Genomic DNA, 16402 nt, shown 5'->3' on the forward strand with positions numbered 1-16402 from the left:
AGGTCACGATCCAGGCATGTGAAGATACATTGTAAAGTACAATACAGGTATATTACTAACAGTTTATTTTCCTCTCACCTTCCCCTCTAAATACTAATGGTTCTAGAAGCTTTCCTTCTTATCTCCCCTAGGTTCATCTACTGCACCGAATGCACTCTTCTGTCTCCTATTCACCTTTGGGTTTCCTAACATAGTGCCTGGATCAGGGAAGACACTAAGTATTTGTTGGAGGACTGCATGCCTCCATGCCTTTGCACACATTTCACTCTCTGCCTCAAATGCTCTTCTTCCTTTTTATGGACCAAAAAATATTTGTCTTGCTTCACTCAGCTCCGTTGCAAGTCCCTGTGGAAGCCTTCCATCAGGTATGCAGCAAGAGGTGGTGATTTCCATGTGTTCCAGGAACCCGGGTGCTCTCTCAACTGGAGTGTTTGTAACAATGTTACTGTCTTTCACATTTTTCCCCTTCTTCCCTATGCTAAGAGCTACTTCACCCGCAGCAATAAAGAATGTAGGCTTTGGGGTTGAAAGATTTTAGATTAGAATCCTAGCTCTATGAATTCAGGCTCTGTCTCTACAAAGCTATTTCAGTTCACTGTCCCCTATTTCCTGATAAATAAAATGGGCATACAACTATTCCTATCATAGAACTGCCATAGACGTCAACGCCGGCCGGTGCCTAGCACAAAGGAGGCCCCCAGCAATGATATTTTGATAAGGACAGTTGGCATATTGATAATGAGACAGATGAGAAGGAGGAGAGGGATAATGATGTTGATGAGGATCACGGTGATTTTGAATATGATGAAATGATTATCCGTGACAATGAGTACACACTTAGGAAACATGCACAGAATTGGCCTGATGGTCTCAGATAGAAAAAATTCCACCTGTTCTGACAGGTGGCCATTTGAGTTGCCAATAATAGAAATGCTTCCATGTTGGCCTCCCTCTTCTTCTGAGGTGCAGTATCTACGGGTTTTCTTGGAGCTTTCATTCTAGTCTACTGCTTGGTCCTACTCACTTTGTGAAATGACCCTATGAAATTGCCCTCTCTCCCTCATTGCTCTCTCCATTCTCCCACCTTGTACCCAGCCAAGCCAACAATACTAGTTCAGAACAATGGACAGCAACACAGGCCCTTCCCTTCAAGCATTTAGCGTTGGTTTCCTTGAACTCCATCCATGAGCCCACTTTTACTCACTCCTGGAGGCTGAGGTTTCTCTTAGCTTGCGGTCAGCTAAATATGGAAAACACATTGGGGTACCTAGCAAGGAAAAAAAAAAAAACTGAGACAGCAACTACATGGATATGGTCTTGAATTGATCTTATGGGTGCCGGGTCAGACTTTTTTTTACTCAGCTCAAAGATACCAGCTTGTGGTAAACAGCCAAAATAGTTGAAGGGCAGATTCAGTCAGGCTCTGCTGACTAGAATGCATGGCTGCATGGAACATTAAATGAGATTTTTTGTGTGTGCAAACTGACAAGAAGAAATAATAAGGCTTTAATATCAGATGATGCTGGGAGAAAGAAAACAATCATAGGCAATTACTTAGGTTTGAGAACAGAAAGATGAAAAGGAGGAGGTACTCTTGCCTTCTGATTTTTACGATGTATCACCTTGGGTACTCAAGAAGAATAAGCTTCTGACTCATTGAGGCTAAAATGAAAATAGAAATAATACTGGAACCAATCCAGGGTTGGAGTACTTGTTATGTCACTCTGATCTTGAAGAAGTCACTCAGCTTCGTAGAGCCTCTCAATTTGCTCATCTATAAAATAGGATCCCTTATGGTTTTGCAAGTTTGTGGTAAGGATTAGAAATCCCCGAGTCTGGCTTGGTACTGGTCAGAGCAAACAGTCAACAAAATCACGTTGACCAAATTAACATGCATACATGAAATTTGTTAACCACAATCTTATACAACCGTATAGAAATTATTTCTTGCAGAACTTATCATGACCCGAGAAAACTAAAATTCTTGACCAACTGAAGATATAAAATCCCATTTTTGGTAATACTTGAAATACTAATAATTGTATTTGTCCTGTCTACTTCATGAGGTTCTTCTTATGAGTATCAAATAAAATGAAATATGACAATACTCTGAATACAAATAAAAAAAACAGAGGCTCTTAAATACAGAGAACAAACTGAGGGCTGCTGGAGGGTGTTTGGTGGGGGGATGGGCTAAATGGGTGATGGGCATTAAGGAGGACACTTCTTGGGATGAGCACTGGCTGTTATATGGAAGTGATGAATTACTGGATTCTACTCCTGAGACCAAGTCTACACCGTATGGTAACTAACTTGAATTTAAATAAATAAATTTTAAAAAGAATAGTGTCTTGGGATAAGACACTGTTTGAGGCAGTTGGAATATTCAACATTAAGTCTAATTTTTAGAAAAAATGAAAAAAAAAAACCGCACCGGAATCCAACAAAGACTCAAGATATTATCTTTGAGTATGTATAAATGCTGTGGAGCTGACAGGGAAGAATTTTCCAGATGGAAAAGCTCAGTTAACCCTTGGAACTGGCTTACCAAAGAGAAGGAGTTAGGATTTCAGTGTCTCACACAGCACCTACCACATGGAGAGTACTCAAAAAACATACACTAAATTAATGAGTGGATGAATAAACCTCATGGGGAGTGTGTGGGGGATGGAGGGGGATGGCTTAAAGCAAGACTTTGTAATGATTCTATGACCCTCTATCTCAAACGTTGAAATGAAGCAATTCTCTAACTACATACCCTCTGGCTCATAAGCAACATGAGGAGAAGGGCTTAGTTAACTCAGCCCCCAGGGAATCTTTCCTACCAGCCACCATGCACTCTTGACCCTTGTACTTCTCCAGTGCTGTGTGGAGGACACAGTCCTCAGCAGGGACACGAGGGTCTCCACGTTCCTCTTCTGCCACTGTCCCTTTATCCGCAGACATGCCATGTTGTTTCCTGCCTCAGTTCCTTTGCATACACTGTTCTGTATGCCTGGAATGCCTTTCCCACTCTACCCCTTGTTGTCTGGTGAACACTTTTCATCTTTTAAAACTAGAATAAAAAATTATCTCCCTTGGGACAGCCTTCTCTGATTCACCCAACTTGAGTGAAGACATTCTTAAAAAAATTTAATATTTATTTTTGAAGGAGAGAGAGAGAGTGTGAGTGGGGGAGGGACAGAGAGACAAAGAGAGTGAGACACACACACACACACACACACACACACACACACAGAATCTGAAGCAGACTCCAGGCTCCGAGCTGTCAGCACAGAGTCTGACGCGGGGGCTCAAACTCACAAACTGCAAGATCATGACCTAAGCCGAAGTCGGACGCTCAACCGACTGAGCCACCCGGGTGTCCCAGGTGAAGACATTCTTAAAACATTCTTCCTGTCTGCTCCCTCAGTCAGTTGAACATACGGTACTGTCCATATTACATAATAATTGTCACATGGCATTTATTATAGTACTTTTGTACATCTTTCCTATTAAACTCTGAGCAGTTTGAGGGAGGTCTAAATTAGGTTTTATTTCATAGGCTCTTGGTACAATGTCTGTTAACTAAGAGATCTCTGGGGTCAGATAGGCTTGGGTAGAGCTACTGGACCCATCACTTAGTTGGGTGGCCCCACCCACCCAACTAGGTTTAGTCTCTCTGCCTGAAAACAGGAACAGTAATGTTACATATTCTTGCCAGGCTGTTGTACAGATTAAAGTATATTATTCACAGGAAGGGCTAAGCATATTGCCTAGCCCCAAAAACATCATCTATTGTCATCATTGTGTTTAACCATTTAAGCCATCAGGAGAGAGAACAGTGAGTAAGAAATAGGCACTTTCTCTTCTGTGGAATTTATGATCCAGAGTGGGAGAAATTAAATAGCTACTTACACACTTTTCCTTTTCTTTTTTAAACAACTAGGACACATGCTCTGAAAAACAAGACAGCACTGGGGTGAATAATGGTCATGGTAGTCTAGGACTGTGGGAGGCTAAACAATGCCCCCTTCCAAAGTTGTCCCTGTCCCAATCCTCAGAACCTGGGGACAGGTTACCTTACGTGGTCAAAGGGGATCTAGGAATGTGATGGAGTTAAAGCTCTTGACATGAAGAGATTCTCCTGGAGCGTGTAGGTGGGTGCAGTATAACTCTAAGGGTCCTTATAGGAGGAAGGGAGGAAAGTCAGAGTCTTAGAAGAAATAAGGACAGAAGCAGAAGTCAGAGAGAAAGGAAGGTGCTACGCTGTTGGCTTTGACGCTGGAGGAAGGGACCATAGCCCGATGACTATGGATGGCTTCTGAAGTGAAAAAGGTGAGGAAACCCATTCTTCCCTACAGCCTCTAGAAGAACGCAACCCTGCAGACTGACGTGAGACTCCTGACCTCCAGACCCGTGGGAGAATGATACTGCGGTGCTTTGGGCTGCCAAGTTTGTGGTAATTTCCTACAGCAACAATAGGAAATGAACATACGTGCTCTGCAAAAAAACATTCTGGGGTATATAGTGGCTAGATATACCAGAATCTCAGTGATTTCACGTAACAGTCTCTCATGTGCATACACACACGCTACATGCCCAACAGGAGTGGGAGGAGCTCTGCACCCAGTGACTCAACACGTAACCCGCAAGTCATGGAGTCAGAATGTGAACCAAATGTTTGACTTGAGGGTGTTAGTCACGCAGTACTATCCTACCACAGTTTGAGCCAGAGAAGCATCAAGAAACATGGAGACAAGCCAGGAGTGGTTTCAAATTCCACTTGGAGTAAAGCCGTGGGTTTACCAATAAATAAAACAAACATCACTCATCTTATTGACTTCCCTGTGAGCCAGACATCTCCTTTGCTGTCAGGGATAAAGTTTTTCAGTGCACGCACTCAGAGTGGTAATTAACGGATAACCTTTGACTCAACACACCGTCTTATAGGTGAAGATTCTGAAGACTTGCCCCAAGTCACATAGACATACTGCCAAGGCCAAGACTGGTTCTCGAAACAGAACTTCTTCCACCTGCCTCAGAGGAAGAAGTGAATGAGAAAAAGGCATTTCATGTAAATCTTTGGACGACCTTGATAAGTTATCCCCACATGCTATTACTCTAAGATTTCAGACCAGAGACTTGATGTTTAGAGTTAATGCCCTGAAGGGGGTGGAGTTTGAACTTGAATTTCTGGAAGCCTCATCCACGCACCTAACCTATACTATGCAGTTTCCTGTGTGGATATGGCTCTCTCTCACCCCATGCTGGTGGCCAAGAAAGGCAGTAACTGAGATTCCTTCTCAGCCCTCACAGCCCCCAGGTCCACACTGCATTCCTGGGTTGCAGTGGATCACAGGGTTTTACCGGTAAACCTTCCCAACAGGGAGTCTAGAATTTGAATATGCTTTCCCACGCCAGTCTTGCAAAGTTAGAAGTCAACAGATAGGTCTTCAGCACTACTAAAGCTATGGGAGGTTTATACCCCGCCTGAGGTAAGGAGAAACACCTTGACCTGTAGGAGTTAACTGGGAAGTATTCTAACAGTTGTAGCTATACTCTGGAACGACCTTTTAGATGAAGGATGTTACCAGGCTCTGCTTTTCTGCTGGGAGAGTTATCACTGGTTTTCATTGTGAATGCACACCTTGAAGGGAGGTCTTTTCTGAAGGAGAGGCTTGAGGGACAGTACAAATGTTCTATGTCACTCCACCTGTGTGTGCTTTCATAGTTTTCCAAGTAGAAACTCAGGGAAATGGTGTCCTTGCATTTCATGGCTTTGGTGTGTAAGAAGGCATCTCCTTTTTATGCTAACTCTGTACTTTCTGTAGGAGGATACCACTATCCAGGAGTTTCTAGGGGAAGACAAACTCTTGCAGAGAGTGCCCTTGAACACTCCGGCTCTGGGTTTGACTCCTAACATCACCACCAACTGGCTGTGTGTCCTTCAGCAAGTTACACAACCTCTCTCTCTCAAAGGCAGTGCTTTCTCTAGAGCAGCTGTGAAGTTGATACATATAAAAAACTTAGAATCATGCCTAACATACATAGGTGCTCAGTGTTAGCTGCTGTTAACAACAATGAGGAGATCATGCAACCTTAACGAACTTCTTTCTTTGTCTAAAACGGGGATAATTTCTCTTGCAGGTCACTTGTGAGGTTTAAATGAAACAACACATCTAGGTGCAGGGACTGGCAGAGTGGGTCCTTCACGGATACTTTCTTCCTTTTAGGGACCTTAGTTCAACAAAGCAGTCACTCAGCATGACACTGCGGTGGGCATCAAGGGGAATTAAGAGCACAGAGTTGGTGAACATGTCTACAAGCAATTTATTTTTGTTTTTTGTTTGTTTCATTTTAATGAAATCCAAGTTAGTTAACATAGAGCGTAATAATGGTTTCAGGAGAACCCAGTGATTCATCATTTCCATATAACCCCCAGTGCTCATGCCACCAAGTGCCCTCCTTCGTGCCTATTACCCATTTAGCCCATCTACCCTCTCCCCACCCCCACCCAACCCAACACCCCTCCAGCAACCCTGTGTGCTCTCTTTGTTTTGGAGAATTACAGAGCCAGGGATTAAAGTCCTTTGCTCATGACACAGAGTCAGAACGAGGCAGAAACATCCCAAATGCTTTCAAGGTCTCCACTGCTGAGCTCACAAGGGACTACCTGGCACACGAGACCAAGGTTGCATGGACACGTTTGATGCTAGGTGTTTTTCCCGATAGGTCACCTCATTCATTACTTCCTAATTGCCAAGTGAGATAGAGGCCCAGTCTCAGAGATGGAATATTTGCCGAAGGGCACACAGGCATGAGTGGCAGGGACTAAATGTAGGCGGAGGTCTGCAGACTCCCGATGCAGTGCTCTCTCCTGCGTAGCATAACCTGGAGACAAGGCTCCTGTGCGTGTGTTCGGAAACAGCACGGTGAGAAAGACAGGAGACCCATGGGCACCTTTTTGGGGGCGTGGAAGACGGCACTTCTGTGTTGATCCTTTAAACGTTTAAGTAATGCTGCTCTGTTTTTACATATGGACTTCGGATTGTTAAAAAAAAAAACCCCAAAAACCCCTCAACTATGATTTTCTTAAGATCACATGCTGACCTTTGAGACGAGGTAATGGCTGGTTCACAAAAGGTGGGGGAGGCAGGACTCCAAAAGTGGTCTGAATTCTCAGGTCCTCTCTGCTCGAATTTTGGGTTGGGAAATTTTGCTGGAATCAACAGCTATGAATATCTGTACAGGATTTTATTTTCAATGGTACTAGCAAATATTTTATTCTATGTCATTCTCATGGACAAAATTTCAAATAAATATTACTGGACACATTTAGAAACAGGAACGCTGAACCCTAGAGAAGATCAGGGACTTGTTCAAGGACACCTAACACGGGGACGGAAGGACCAGACTTCAATTCAAGTCTTCTCATTAAAAAATCTTTAAAAAACCTCTGATACACCACTCACGGTGATCACGACAAACTGGAACCAGGGTAAGAATGGTCAAATAGGGGTTTGATTTCTGATTCTGCCTTTTCTGTGACACAGAGAAGATGAAAATAGTGATAGTGAAGCACAGGCAATAAAACTGACTTTTTCCGGTATCAGGGTCCAAAATTGCTTAATTATCGTTTCTGAAGCACCTTACTTTGTCACTTCTTTGTATTTGGTATGTGCCAAAAGAATGTTAGGATCTATCTTTATAAATCACCCCAAGAGACTGCTCTTTGAGATTTCTACAGGTGAGAAAAACCAAATCCACAAAGTCAGTGGTCAGGGAGGAACAGGGACCGTGGTCCCCGGGTCACTTCCGTCCATTTCCCATGCCCGGTGGTAAAAAGGGCTTCTCAGAACGCTTCTCAGAAGAGCTAGGCACAGCTGTGTTTAGAGGGGTCAGAATAACAACACGGTGAAAGACACCGCCCAGACCGATGGGGGCAGGTCACCCAGTATCCACATTAATTCTCTTAATTTATTGATAAGGTCCATGGAGGAGCTTGGTGGGGCTGCCATACAAGGCACACCAGACCACGCAGCTGGAACAACAGAAACTGATTGCTTCACTGTGTTGGGAGACTGAAGGCTGAGATCCAGGGGTCCTTGTAAGGGTTCCTTGTAAGGGCTGAGGGAAGGGCCCGTCCCAGGCCTCTCTCCGTGGCTTCCCTTCACTCTGGGTCTCTGTCTCCACTCCTCCTATGTATCAGGACACCGGCTGTATTGGATGAGGCCTCGCCCTAACAACCTGACCTCTGTAAAGACCCTACCTCCAAAATAAGGTCACCTTCCGAGGTAGTAGGGGTTAGGGCTTCCACATACGGCTTTGAGAGGATCGCACACAATTCAAGGCAGAGCAGTTCGTGTATTATTACAGCTTGTTGCTACTTTCGTGTGTAGAATTACCTGCCTTTTGAGCTGTTCAAGCTCTTTATGTGTATTCACTTATTTAAACCCCGCCTGGAGGCCAAGAAGTCAGTGGGACCATGATGTCCCTTTACAAATGAGGTAACTGGGGCACAAAGAGATTAAGTCACTGGTTCAAGGCTGAACAGTTAGGAAATGATAGAGCGTGGAGTGGAACCAGTCAGGCTGCCTCAGAGTCCCTGCTTTCAGGCACCAGGCTGTGTCACCTCTGTGAGCAGCACCTAGTCTCTCCGGGATCTCCCAGTCCGGGCCTGGGTCTGTTCAAAGGGCTGAGGTCTTGCAAGGTGAGGAGAGACCACTTGTGACTAAGAGGCTAGGAAGTCTTCTCGGGGAGGTGGCAGCTGAGCTGAGTCTTTTGGTTTGCTTTGTTTTTAATTTTATTTCTTTTGAGGGAGGGGGAGGGGCAGAGAGAAAGGGAGAGAGAGAAAAGCACGAGCAGACGCCATGCTGTCAGCACAGAGCCCAACGTGAAAGAAATCATGACCTGAACCAAAATCAAGAGTCGGACGCTCAACAGACCAAGCCACCCAGGCACCCCTGAGCTGAGTCTAAGAGGATGTGGCCATGAGCATTCTGGAAGGAAGAGTGTGCACGTGGAAAACACCAGACTGGAGCCCCAGGAGGCTGGAATGGAGCTCACAGGGCAGGTACCGGAACACCCCGGCTTTGTCAGCCAGGCTCAAGGTCTCGGGCTCTACTTCACAGAGAGTGGGGAAGCCCGGAGGAGGACTCGGCAGGGGAGGGATGTGATCGGATTCGCCTGTTAGAACCATCTCCAGCGGAGAACTGAGGGTACACACTCTGGAGCAGGGAGGACTGGACTCGATGTGAGGGTCACGAACTCCTGGGGTCTGGGACATGGGATCACACCGGCCAGCACAAGGTCAGCCCTGCAGGTGAGCCGGTCACTCAGCTCCTTACCATCGAGGACTCGACAACACAGTTCAAGACAACTAGTTCTTTGCAAAGACAGGAGAGATGTGGCCAGTCTTTCAGAACTGTCAATACCTGAGTCATCTTCCCTTTCCCCCTCCTCAGAAATTCTTCTGGGACTCGTAAGAAACCTCACCCCAGCAATCAGATCTTAATCCTCAGCTCACACTGCTCTCCCAGGAACAAGCTCTCAACAGCCGGTCCTTTCCAATACCACCCTCCTCCATTGGCTGGTCCACTTTTTTTTTTTTTTAAACGTGTACCCTGTCTTGTTGAGTTACTACTCATTAAAAAATCATATCGTTCGGGAAAAAAACATCAAAAAAATAAAAACCCTTTGGAATTGTCCTTGAGGGCTTGCTAAGTGGTTTTAAAGGCATTCAGAACCTGGGTTCTAGACTCAGTTCAGTCAAAAATAAGCCACTGGTAGGGGCACCTGGGTGGCTCAGTTGCTGAAGCATCCAACTTCAGCTCAGATCATGATCTCAGGATTCACGAGTTAGAGCCCCACATCAGGCTCTGCACTGGCAGCTCAGAGCCCGGAGCCTGCTTTGGATTCTGTGTCCTTCTCTCTCTCACCCTCTCCCACTCGTGCACGCAGTTTCTCTATCTCTCTATGGCTCTCAAAAATCAATAAACATTAAAAAATTAAAAAAAAAAATAAGCCACCTGTGACTTTGGGAAAGTCCTGCAGTCTAAGAGTATCAAAGCATGACAAGACTTTGGGGACATTCAGTTCACTTTCCCCATTTTGGAGGTGAAGTCCTATGCAGTGCTCTTGGCTTAACAGGATCAAGTGCATATGCTAGTCAGTCCTTCAATATCTGACCCTCTTGGAATTTGATTCTGGCCATGTTCTTTCTCTGTCTCCCTGTCTCTTCCTCCCTCCCCTTCTCCACCCCACCCCTCTCCCACTAGTTCTTCTAAGGAGCCAGGGATGAACCCCAACCTGGGTTAGGCACCCATTCTCAGTGCTTCCCATCAAAACTTAGAGCTTTCTTCATCCCTCTGTTTTTCATTTAATACCCAAATTGTTTCCTTGACATTCTCCCCTGCAAGACCGAGTAACTAGATGGCATCTAGAATAGACAGGCGAGAAATTCTATGAGAGGACCTGGCTCACAGAAGAGGTTTGGGAACTACCTATCAGATAATCAAAGAGTAGGGCCTAGTGATCTGCTGTCTCCAGGTTTACTATCAAAATTAACAAGAACAGTCACGGAGCATCCACTGTATGTGTGGCACCGTAAGGAAGTCGCTACAAAACGTGTTGCCAAACAGACCCATGAAAGGATGCTCAACATCACTCATCGTCAGGGAAATACAAATCAAAACCACGATGAGATACCACATCACACCTATCAGAGTGGCTAAAATTAACAACTCAGCAAACAACAGATGTCGGCAAGGATGCGGAGAAAGGGGAACCCTTTTGCACTGTTGGTAAGAATGCAAACTGGTGCAGCCACTCTGGAAAACAGTATGGAGGTTCCTCAAAAAAATTAAAAATAGAACTGCCCTATGATCCAGCAATAACACTACTAGCAATTTATTCAAAGGATACAAAAATGCTGATTCCAAGGGGCACATGCACCCCAATGCTTATAGCACTATAAGTAAAAACCCTTTGAAATTGTTAGCCAAATTATGGAAAAAGCCCAAATGTCAACCAATGAATGGATAAAGAAGATGTGTGTGTACACACACACACACACACACACACACACACACATGAATACTACCCCGCGATGAAAAAGAATGAAATCTTGCCATTTGCAACAACGTGGATAGAACTGGAAGGGATTATGTTAAACAAGATATATCAGTCAGAGAAAGGCAAATCCCATATGACTTCACTCATATGTACAGTTTGAGAAACTTAACGGATGATCATAGGGGAAGGGAAGGAAAAATAAGATAAAAACAGAGAGGGAGGCAAACCATAAGAAACTCTTAAACACAGAGAATGGGTGATGGACACTGAAGAAGGCACTTGTTGGGATGAGCACTGGATGTTATTGGTTAGTGGTGAATCACAGGAATCTACTCCTGAAGCCAAGACTACACTGTATGTTAGCTAACTTGAGAATTAAAAATGTCTTGCCACTTTTCCCCAGTGGGCCCCAAGTTTCCCCATCTTTAAAATGGGAGTTGTTTGACCTCTTGGTCTTTGAGCAATCTCCCAACTCCTACATTTTGTTTCAAGAACTTGCTCAAATCACTTGACTATTAAGCAGAAGTAAACATCAATACTGGTCTGTCAATTACAACTCCAATGCTCATTCATCAAAGCTCAAATACTATTTTGTAAGCATCCCGACTGAAAAGCATTCCCAGCTCAAAAATGCTGGGATTCTCTTTTGCCAAAACTGTGTGACTAAATGCAAACTTACCTGGTTGAGGGAGTACACGGAGGTATAACCTCACTATAGGTTTGGAAAAAGACTCCTCAACCTTTCTGTCTGGGTGCCTAAACTATGTAACAAAATATATTCTTATAGAATTCCCTTGAGCCTTCTTTGGGGGGGGGGGGGGGGGGCGGATACATTTAGTACAGCCAAAACAGCGAAGGATATCTAATTGTTCAGGTATCTATTTTTTAAAAATGTTTATTTACTTATTTTGAGAGACAGTACAGAAGCAGGGGGAGGGGCAGAGAGAGGGGGAGAGAGAGAATCCCAAGCAGGTTCCCTGCTGTCAGCATGATGTCCATTGCGGGCTCAATCCCACAAACTGTGGGATAACCTGAGATCCAGAGTCAGACGCTTAACCAACTGAGCCACTCAGGCACCTCCACTTGTTCAGGTATCTATTGATGCAGAAGAAACCACTCCAAAACTGAGTGCCCTAAAACAATAAATTATTTCTCTGCATCCTACAATCTTCTGAAAGATTAAAACTGATGCCTGATCTCCTTGAAAACCTGTTTAATCTTAAATCACCTCATTCAAGTTCTCCCAGGTGCTCAGGCTTCACACCTTGGAGTCACAGATGATTCATTCCCACCCCTCACCCTCCACAAATCCTTCTGACTTGACTCTCATGATGTATCCAGAATCTGACCATTTCTAGCCACCATTACTAACACCCTGGCCTGAGGCACCATGCCCTCTTGCTTGGTGAGCCAGAGTCTATGCTTGCACTCTCGATCCATCATCTATTTTCAAAACAGTAGGCAGGTGATCCTTTTAAAATGTAGGCTGGGGGCACCTGGGTGGCTCAGTCGGTTGAGCCTCCTACTCTTGTTCAAGGCTCAGTTATAATCCCAGGGCCGTAGGACTGAACCCCGTGTTGGAGCCTGCGTGGGATTCTCTCTCTCTCAACATAAACAAACATTTAAAAAAACAAAACAAAACTTAAGCTGGATCATTCTATTATGCCACTCAGATCTCCCTCCCTCTGAGAGGAAAATCTGAAGTTCCAGGGCCCTGCAATGATCTGACCACGCTCGGCTTTCTCGACACCAGCCATTCTGGACGGTTTGCTACTCCTGAACACACCAGAAAAGCTTCTGCCGCAGGGCCTTTGCATTCACTATTCTCTCTCTCTGGAATATTTTCCCCTAAGATATCCACAGGGCCAACTTCCTCACTTCCTTCAAGTTTCTGTTCAAGTATCACCTGTGCAAGCTGCTCTTGAAACTATCCCATTTAAAATAGGCTCACCTGCTGCCTCGACATCCCTACACTCTTCCCCGCTTTGTGTTTCTACATTGGAACCACTGTGATCCAACCTAACATATGCGTTTAACGTATCTATGTATATTATAGATGTTATTACATAGTATTTATTATACATTCTATATAAGGTATAGTATTATATATAATATATATTGTATAATGTCATAAATGTACAGTATATGTTTTCTCCACTAGAGTAGGTTTTATAAAGGCAGCATTTTTGGCTGGCTCATTGCTGCACCTGCAACAGCTTAAATGGGCCCTCGAAACACAGCACAGGTGCCCAGGACAAACAGACTGAAGTGACGAATATTGTGTTGACTTGTTAAAAATAAAACAAAATCCTTTTTTTTTTTAAATGTTTATTTATTTTTGAGACAGAGAGAGACAGAGTATGAACAGGGGAGGGTCAGAGAGAGAGGGAGACACAGAATCGGAAACAGGCTCCAGGCTCTCAGACGGCAGCACAGAGCCCAACGCGGGGCCTGAACTCAGGGACCGCGAGATCGTGACTTGAGCCAATGACCTGAGCTTAAGTCGGAGGCCTAACCGACTGAGCCACCCAGGCGCCCCCAAAATCCTCTTTCTAAGAGGAGAAGGGACCCATATTTCTCTGATTTTTCCCCCTTACATGAACAGAAAAAGTTGCATAACCACATTAGCTAAAGTGCCCTTTGTGTTTGCTTTTTTTTTCTAAATTGCCTAACGTTCTGCTTGTTTTCTTGTTATCCTTGCTAGCGATACCTGGCTTACAGCTGGCACTTAGTATTTGTATCCGTGCTCCAGCTCTGCTACTGACCAGATGTAGGATACTGAGCAAATGACATTCTGACCATCAGTTTCATCCCCCCTCTCCCTCTGTCCATATATATACATGTATGGATATAAACATGTATATGTATAAACAAAGGGGTAAAAGGCATCGACCTCACGGTGTTGTCCATGTAGATAAATTCAAACAGTGGGTGCCATGCAACGTCTTGGTAGATGAGGGAGGGCAAAAGAGACGAGCGTTTCTTTTTCTTACGACCACAGTACATGTATTCAGCCTGACTTTCTTCCATCAGGGAAGAGCTTCTGGAAAGTTGCTGGGCCACAGGTTAGAGGGAGAGAGAATTCAGAAGGGAGATGGAGTACCAGCGTGCCCTTGCTCACTCTGTTCCAAACTCAGCTAGCTGGAGTGCTCAGCCAGAGAGACAGTCTCATGCCTCATGCCGGGGCGGGACAAAAGGGAGCTTTTTCTGACAGGCGACAGCTTTGAAAAGGGTCCTCTCTCCCCATTTAAAACCAAACCCGTGGGAAGGAAGCCACAGGATTCACAGGAGAAAACGACTTGACTCCAAATGTATATTAAGGAACATCTATAGCAAAACAGCTCCCTGTCCCCCTTGGAAGGAAGCTGACTTTGAAGAGGGGAAAGAAGGGAGTCGAGAATGGGAGAAGGAAAGACAGGTCAGTGAGCTGAGCCATTCTGCAGGCCTGCAAACAGCACCTGCGAGGAGAGGAAGTCCACCTGGGCTGTGGGCTCGGCACTCGCCCACAGGTCGTCTCTAGTTTAATAAATACCTCCAACCATCTCACAATCCAGTGATTCTCCTAGTAATCCTATTTTATGAGCGAGGAACCCGCGGGGCTCAGGAGGATGAACTCACTTGCCCCTGACCACAGAGCTAATAAGGAGCAGAGCCCACAATGAAGCCACAAGCCACAGCAGCGCACCGGGCAGTCCTGCTCTCTGACCAGGAAGCCCACTAATCATCAGGGGACCGGCCGGGTCCACAAGGGCAAACAAACAGAGAAAGGCCAACAGGCAGGTACACCCAGGCTGGGGGAAGAGGTGAGAAACCCAGCTGGCGGGGTGTGAGCTAGGAACCCTTGTGCCACCATCGGAGAGCCTCTGGTCCCCTCACCCTCGGAGAGTCGGGGAGGCGATGCAGAGCACCCAGTACACGCCCTCCTTTTGTCCCCCCTGCCCGGGGGGCAGGGCCCCTGTGAGTCTTCTGGAACCGCACTAGCACCACACGTTTAGTTCTCCCCGGGAGGCAGAAACAGCCCTTTCCCACCGCTGTCTGTTGGCGGGCACTAGAAAGAACACAGAGAAAGCCGGCAAGCCTTACCCCTTCCATGGCCTTCCCCCGAAGAACCGACGGATCCTTTGGGAGACGAACGCGGCTTCCCAGAGCGGTATCCTGGGGCCAAGACTGCTTTAATTTGCCTGCGTCCGCCAGGGAGCAATCACTTCCCAGAGCCCCGGACACACCTGGGCCCAGGCTCCCCCCACCTGCCCCACCAGGGCAGCAGCTCCTCCCTCTCCAGGGGTTGGAGCTTCCCGGCCCCAGGCTGGGCGCAGACCCGCCTCCACCCGCCGCCGAGCTTTGCAGGGCACCCCGCATCTGCCGCAGGGAAGGGGTCCTCCCTGTCCAAAGACCCACCAACTGGCCCTTCATAGCTAGTGGCTCTCCCCCAGGCTGGCCCAACAATCACTCTACAGAGGAGGTCACTTTGTGCCCCAGGCAGGAGGCACGGGGGAGCGGCTGAGGAACAGGGAGGGGGAGGGAGGGGAGGTGGTGGCAGGGCGCCTGTGAGTACCTAAGGCTCCGGCTGGGCTGGACGAGGTAATCTCCCTTAGTAAGTTACTAACAGCCTTGGCCCAGCCCCGCCCCTGAGATGGCTACTTAACTTCACCTAAGGCTCCCAAAGAGGACAGAGAGTACCAAAGCTTGCAGGGAGGGGTGGTGGAGGCCAGAAAGGAAGCTGCTATCCTGGAGCACCTGTTGGGGGGCTGACATTATCGCATATGGATACATTCTTACATTAAATCCTACCACACCCTTGGGAAGGGCAATTATTCTCACCTAAATGGCCAGGAAACTGAGGCTTAGAGAAATCCCATAACCTGCCCTGTAACCGTGGTCACATAGGCAGTAAGTTGAAGGATCAGGGTTTGAACCTGGGCCTGGCTGTCGCTAAAGTGGTTTTGTTTTTCTGGTGTGTGTGTCAGGGGTGGAGTAGGAGGGTGGAGGAAGGGGTTTTTGCTTTTGTTGTTTTGACTACTGGTGCTGGAAACCCAACCCTCATTTCCCAGTTCTCAAGAGCTCAGGGCTGCCCGGGGGGGGGGGGGGGGGGGGGGGGGGGGGGTTGCTGCTTGAAGCAGGTCTCTGTGATTTCTCTTTTGTTAGGGCTCAGCTGCAGCATGAAGCTGTCCAGGAGAGAGGAGGGGGGGGAGGGGGAGAGAGCGAAGAGGAGGGAGAGGGCAGGTGAGGAACGCCCACCTGCGTGGTTCTCATACCTGGCTGATCGTCACAGCCGCCAGGGCACCTATTAAAAATACAGGGTCCAAGTTCCCAAGGCGGACACGAATCGTCTCTAATCTAGGCTCTG

General features: G+C 46.4%; 1 protein-coding gene across 5 annotated transcripts in view; it reads right to left on the reverse strand.

The window, feature by feature from the left end:
* FYB2 (FYN binding protein 2) overlaps positions 1-15564 on the reverse strand; it is a 130236-nt gene extending 114672 nt beyond the window's left edge. For 3 of the 5 annotated variants that reach the window (XR_015254733.1, XM_086717094.1, XM_086717097.1), the window contains exon 1: positions 15139-15564. Coding sequence is in view for 4 of the 5 variants with exons in the window: in XM_086717094.1 (XP_086573220.1) it covers positions 15139-15468 (330 nt within the window). In the remaining variant the exon portion in view is untranslated. The remainder of the gene's footprint in view (positions 1-15138) is intronic. The other 2 variants (XM_086717096.1, XM_086717095.1) reach the window with 2 other exon arrangements.
* Between the last annotated feature and the right edge of the window lie 838 nt (positions 15565-16402).

This window comes from Puma concolor, chromosome C1 (assembly GCF_028749965.1).
Source record: "Puma concolor isolate L17-30 chromosome C1, mPumCon1.1.hap2, whole genome shotgun sequence".
NCBI classification, from domain to species: Eukaryota; Metazoa; Chordata; class Mammalia; order Carnivora; family Felidae; genus Puma; species Puma concolor.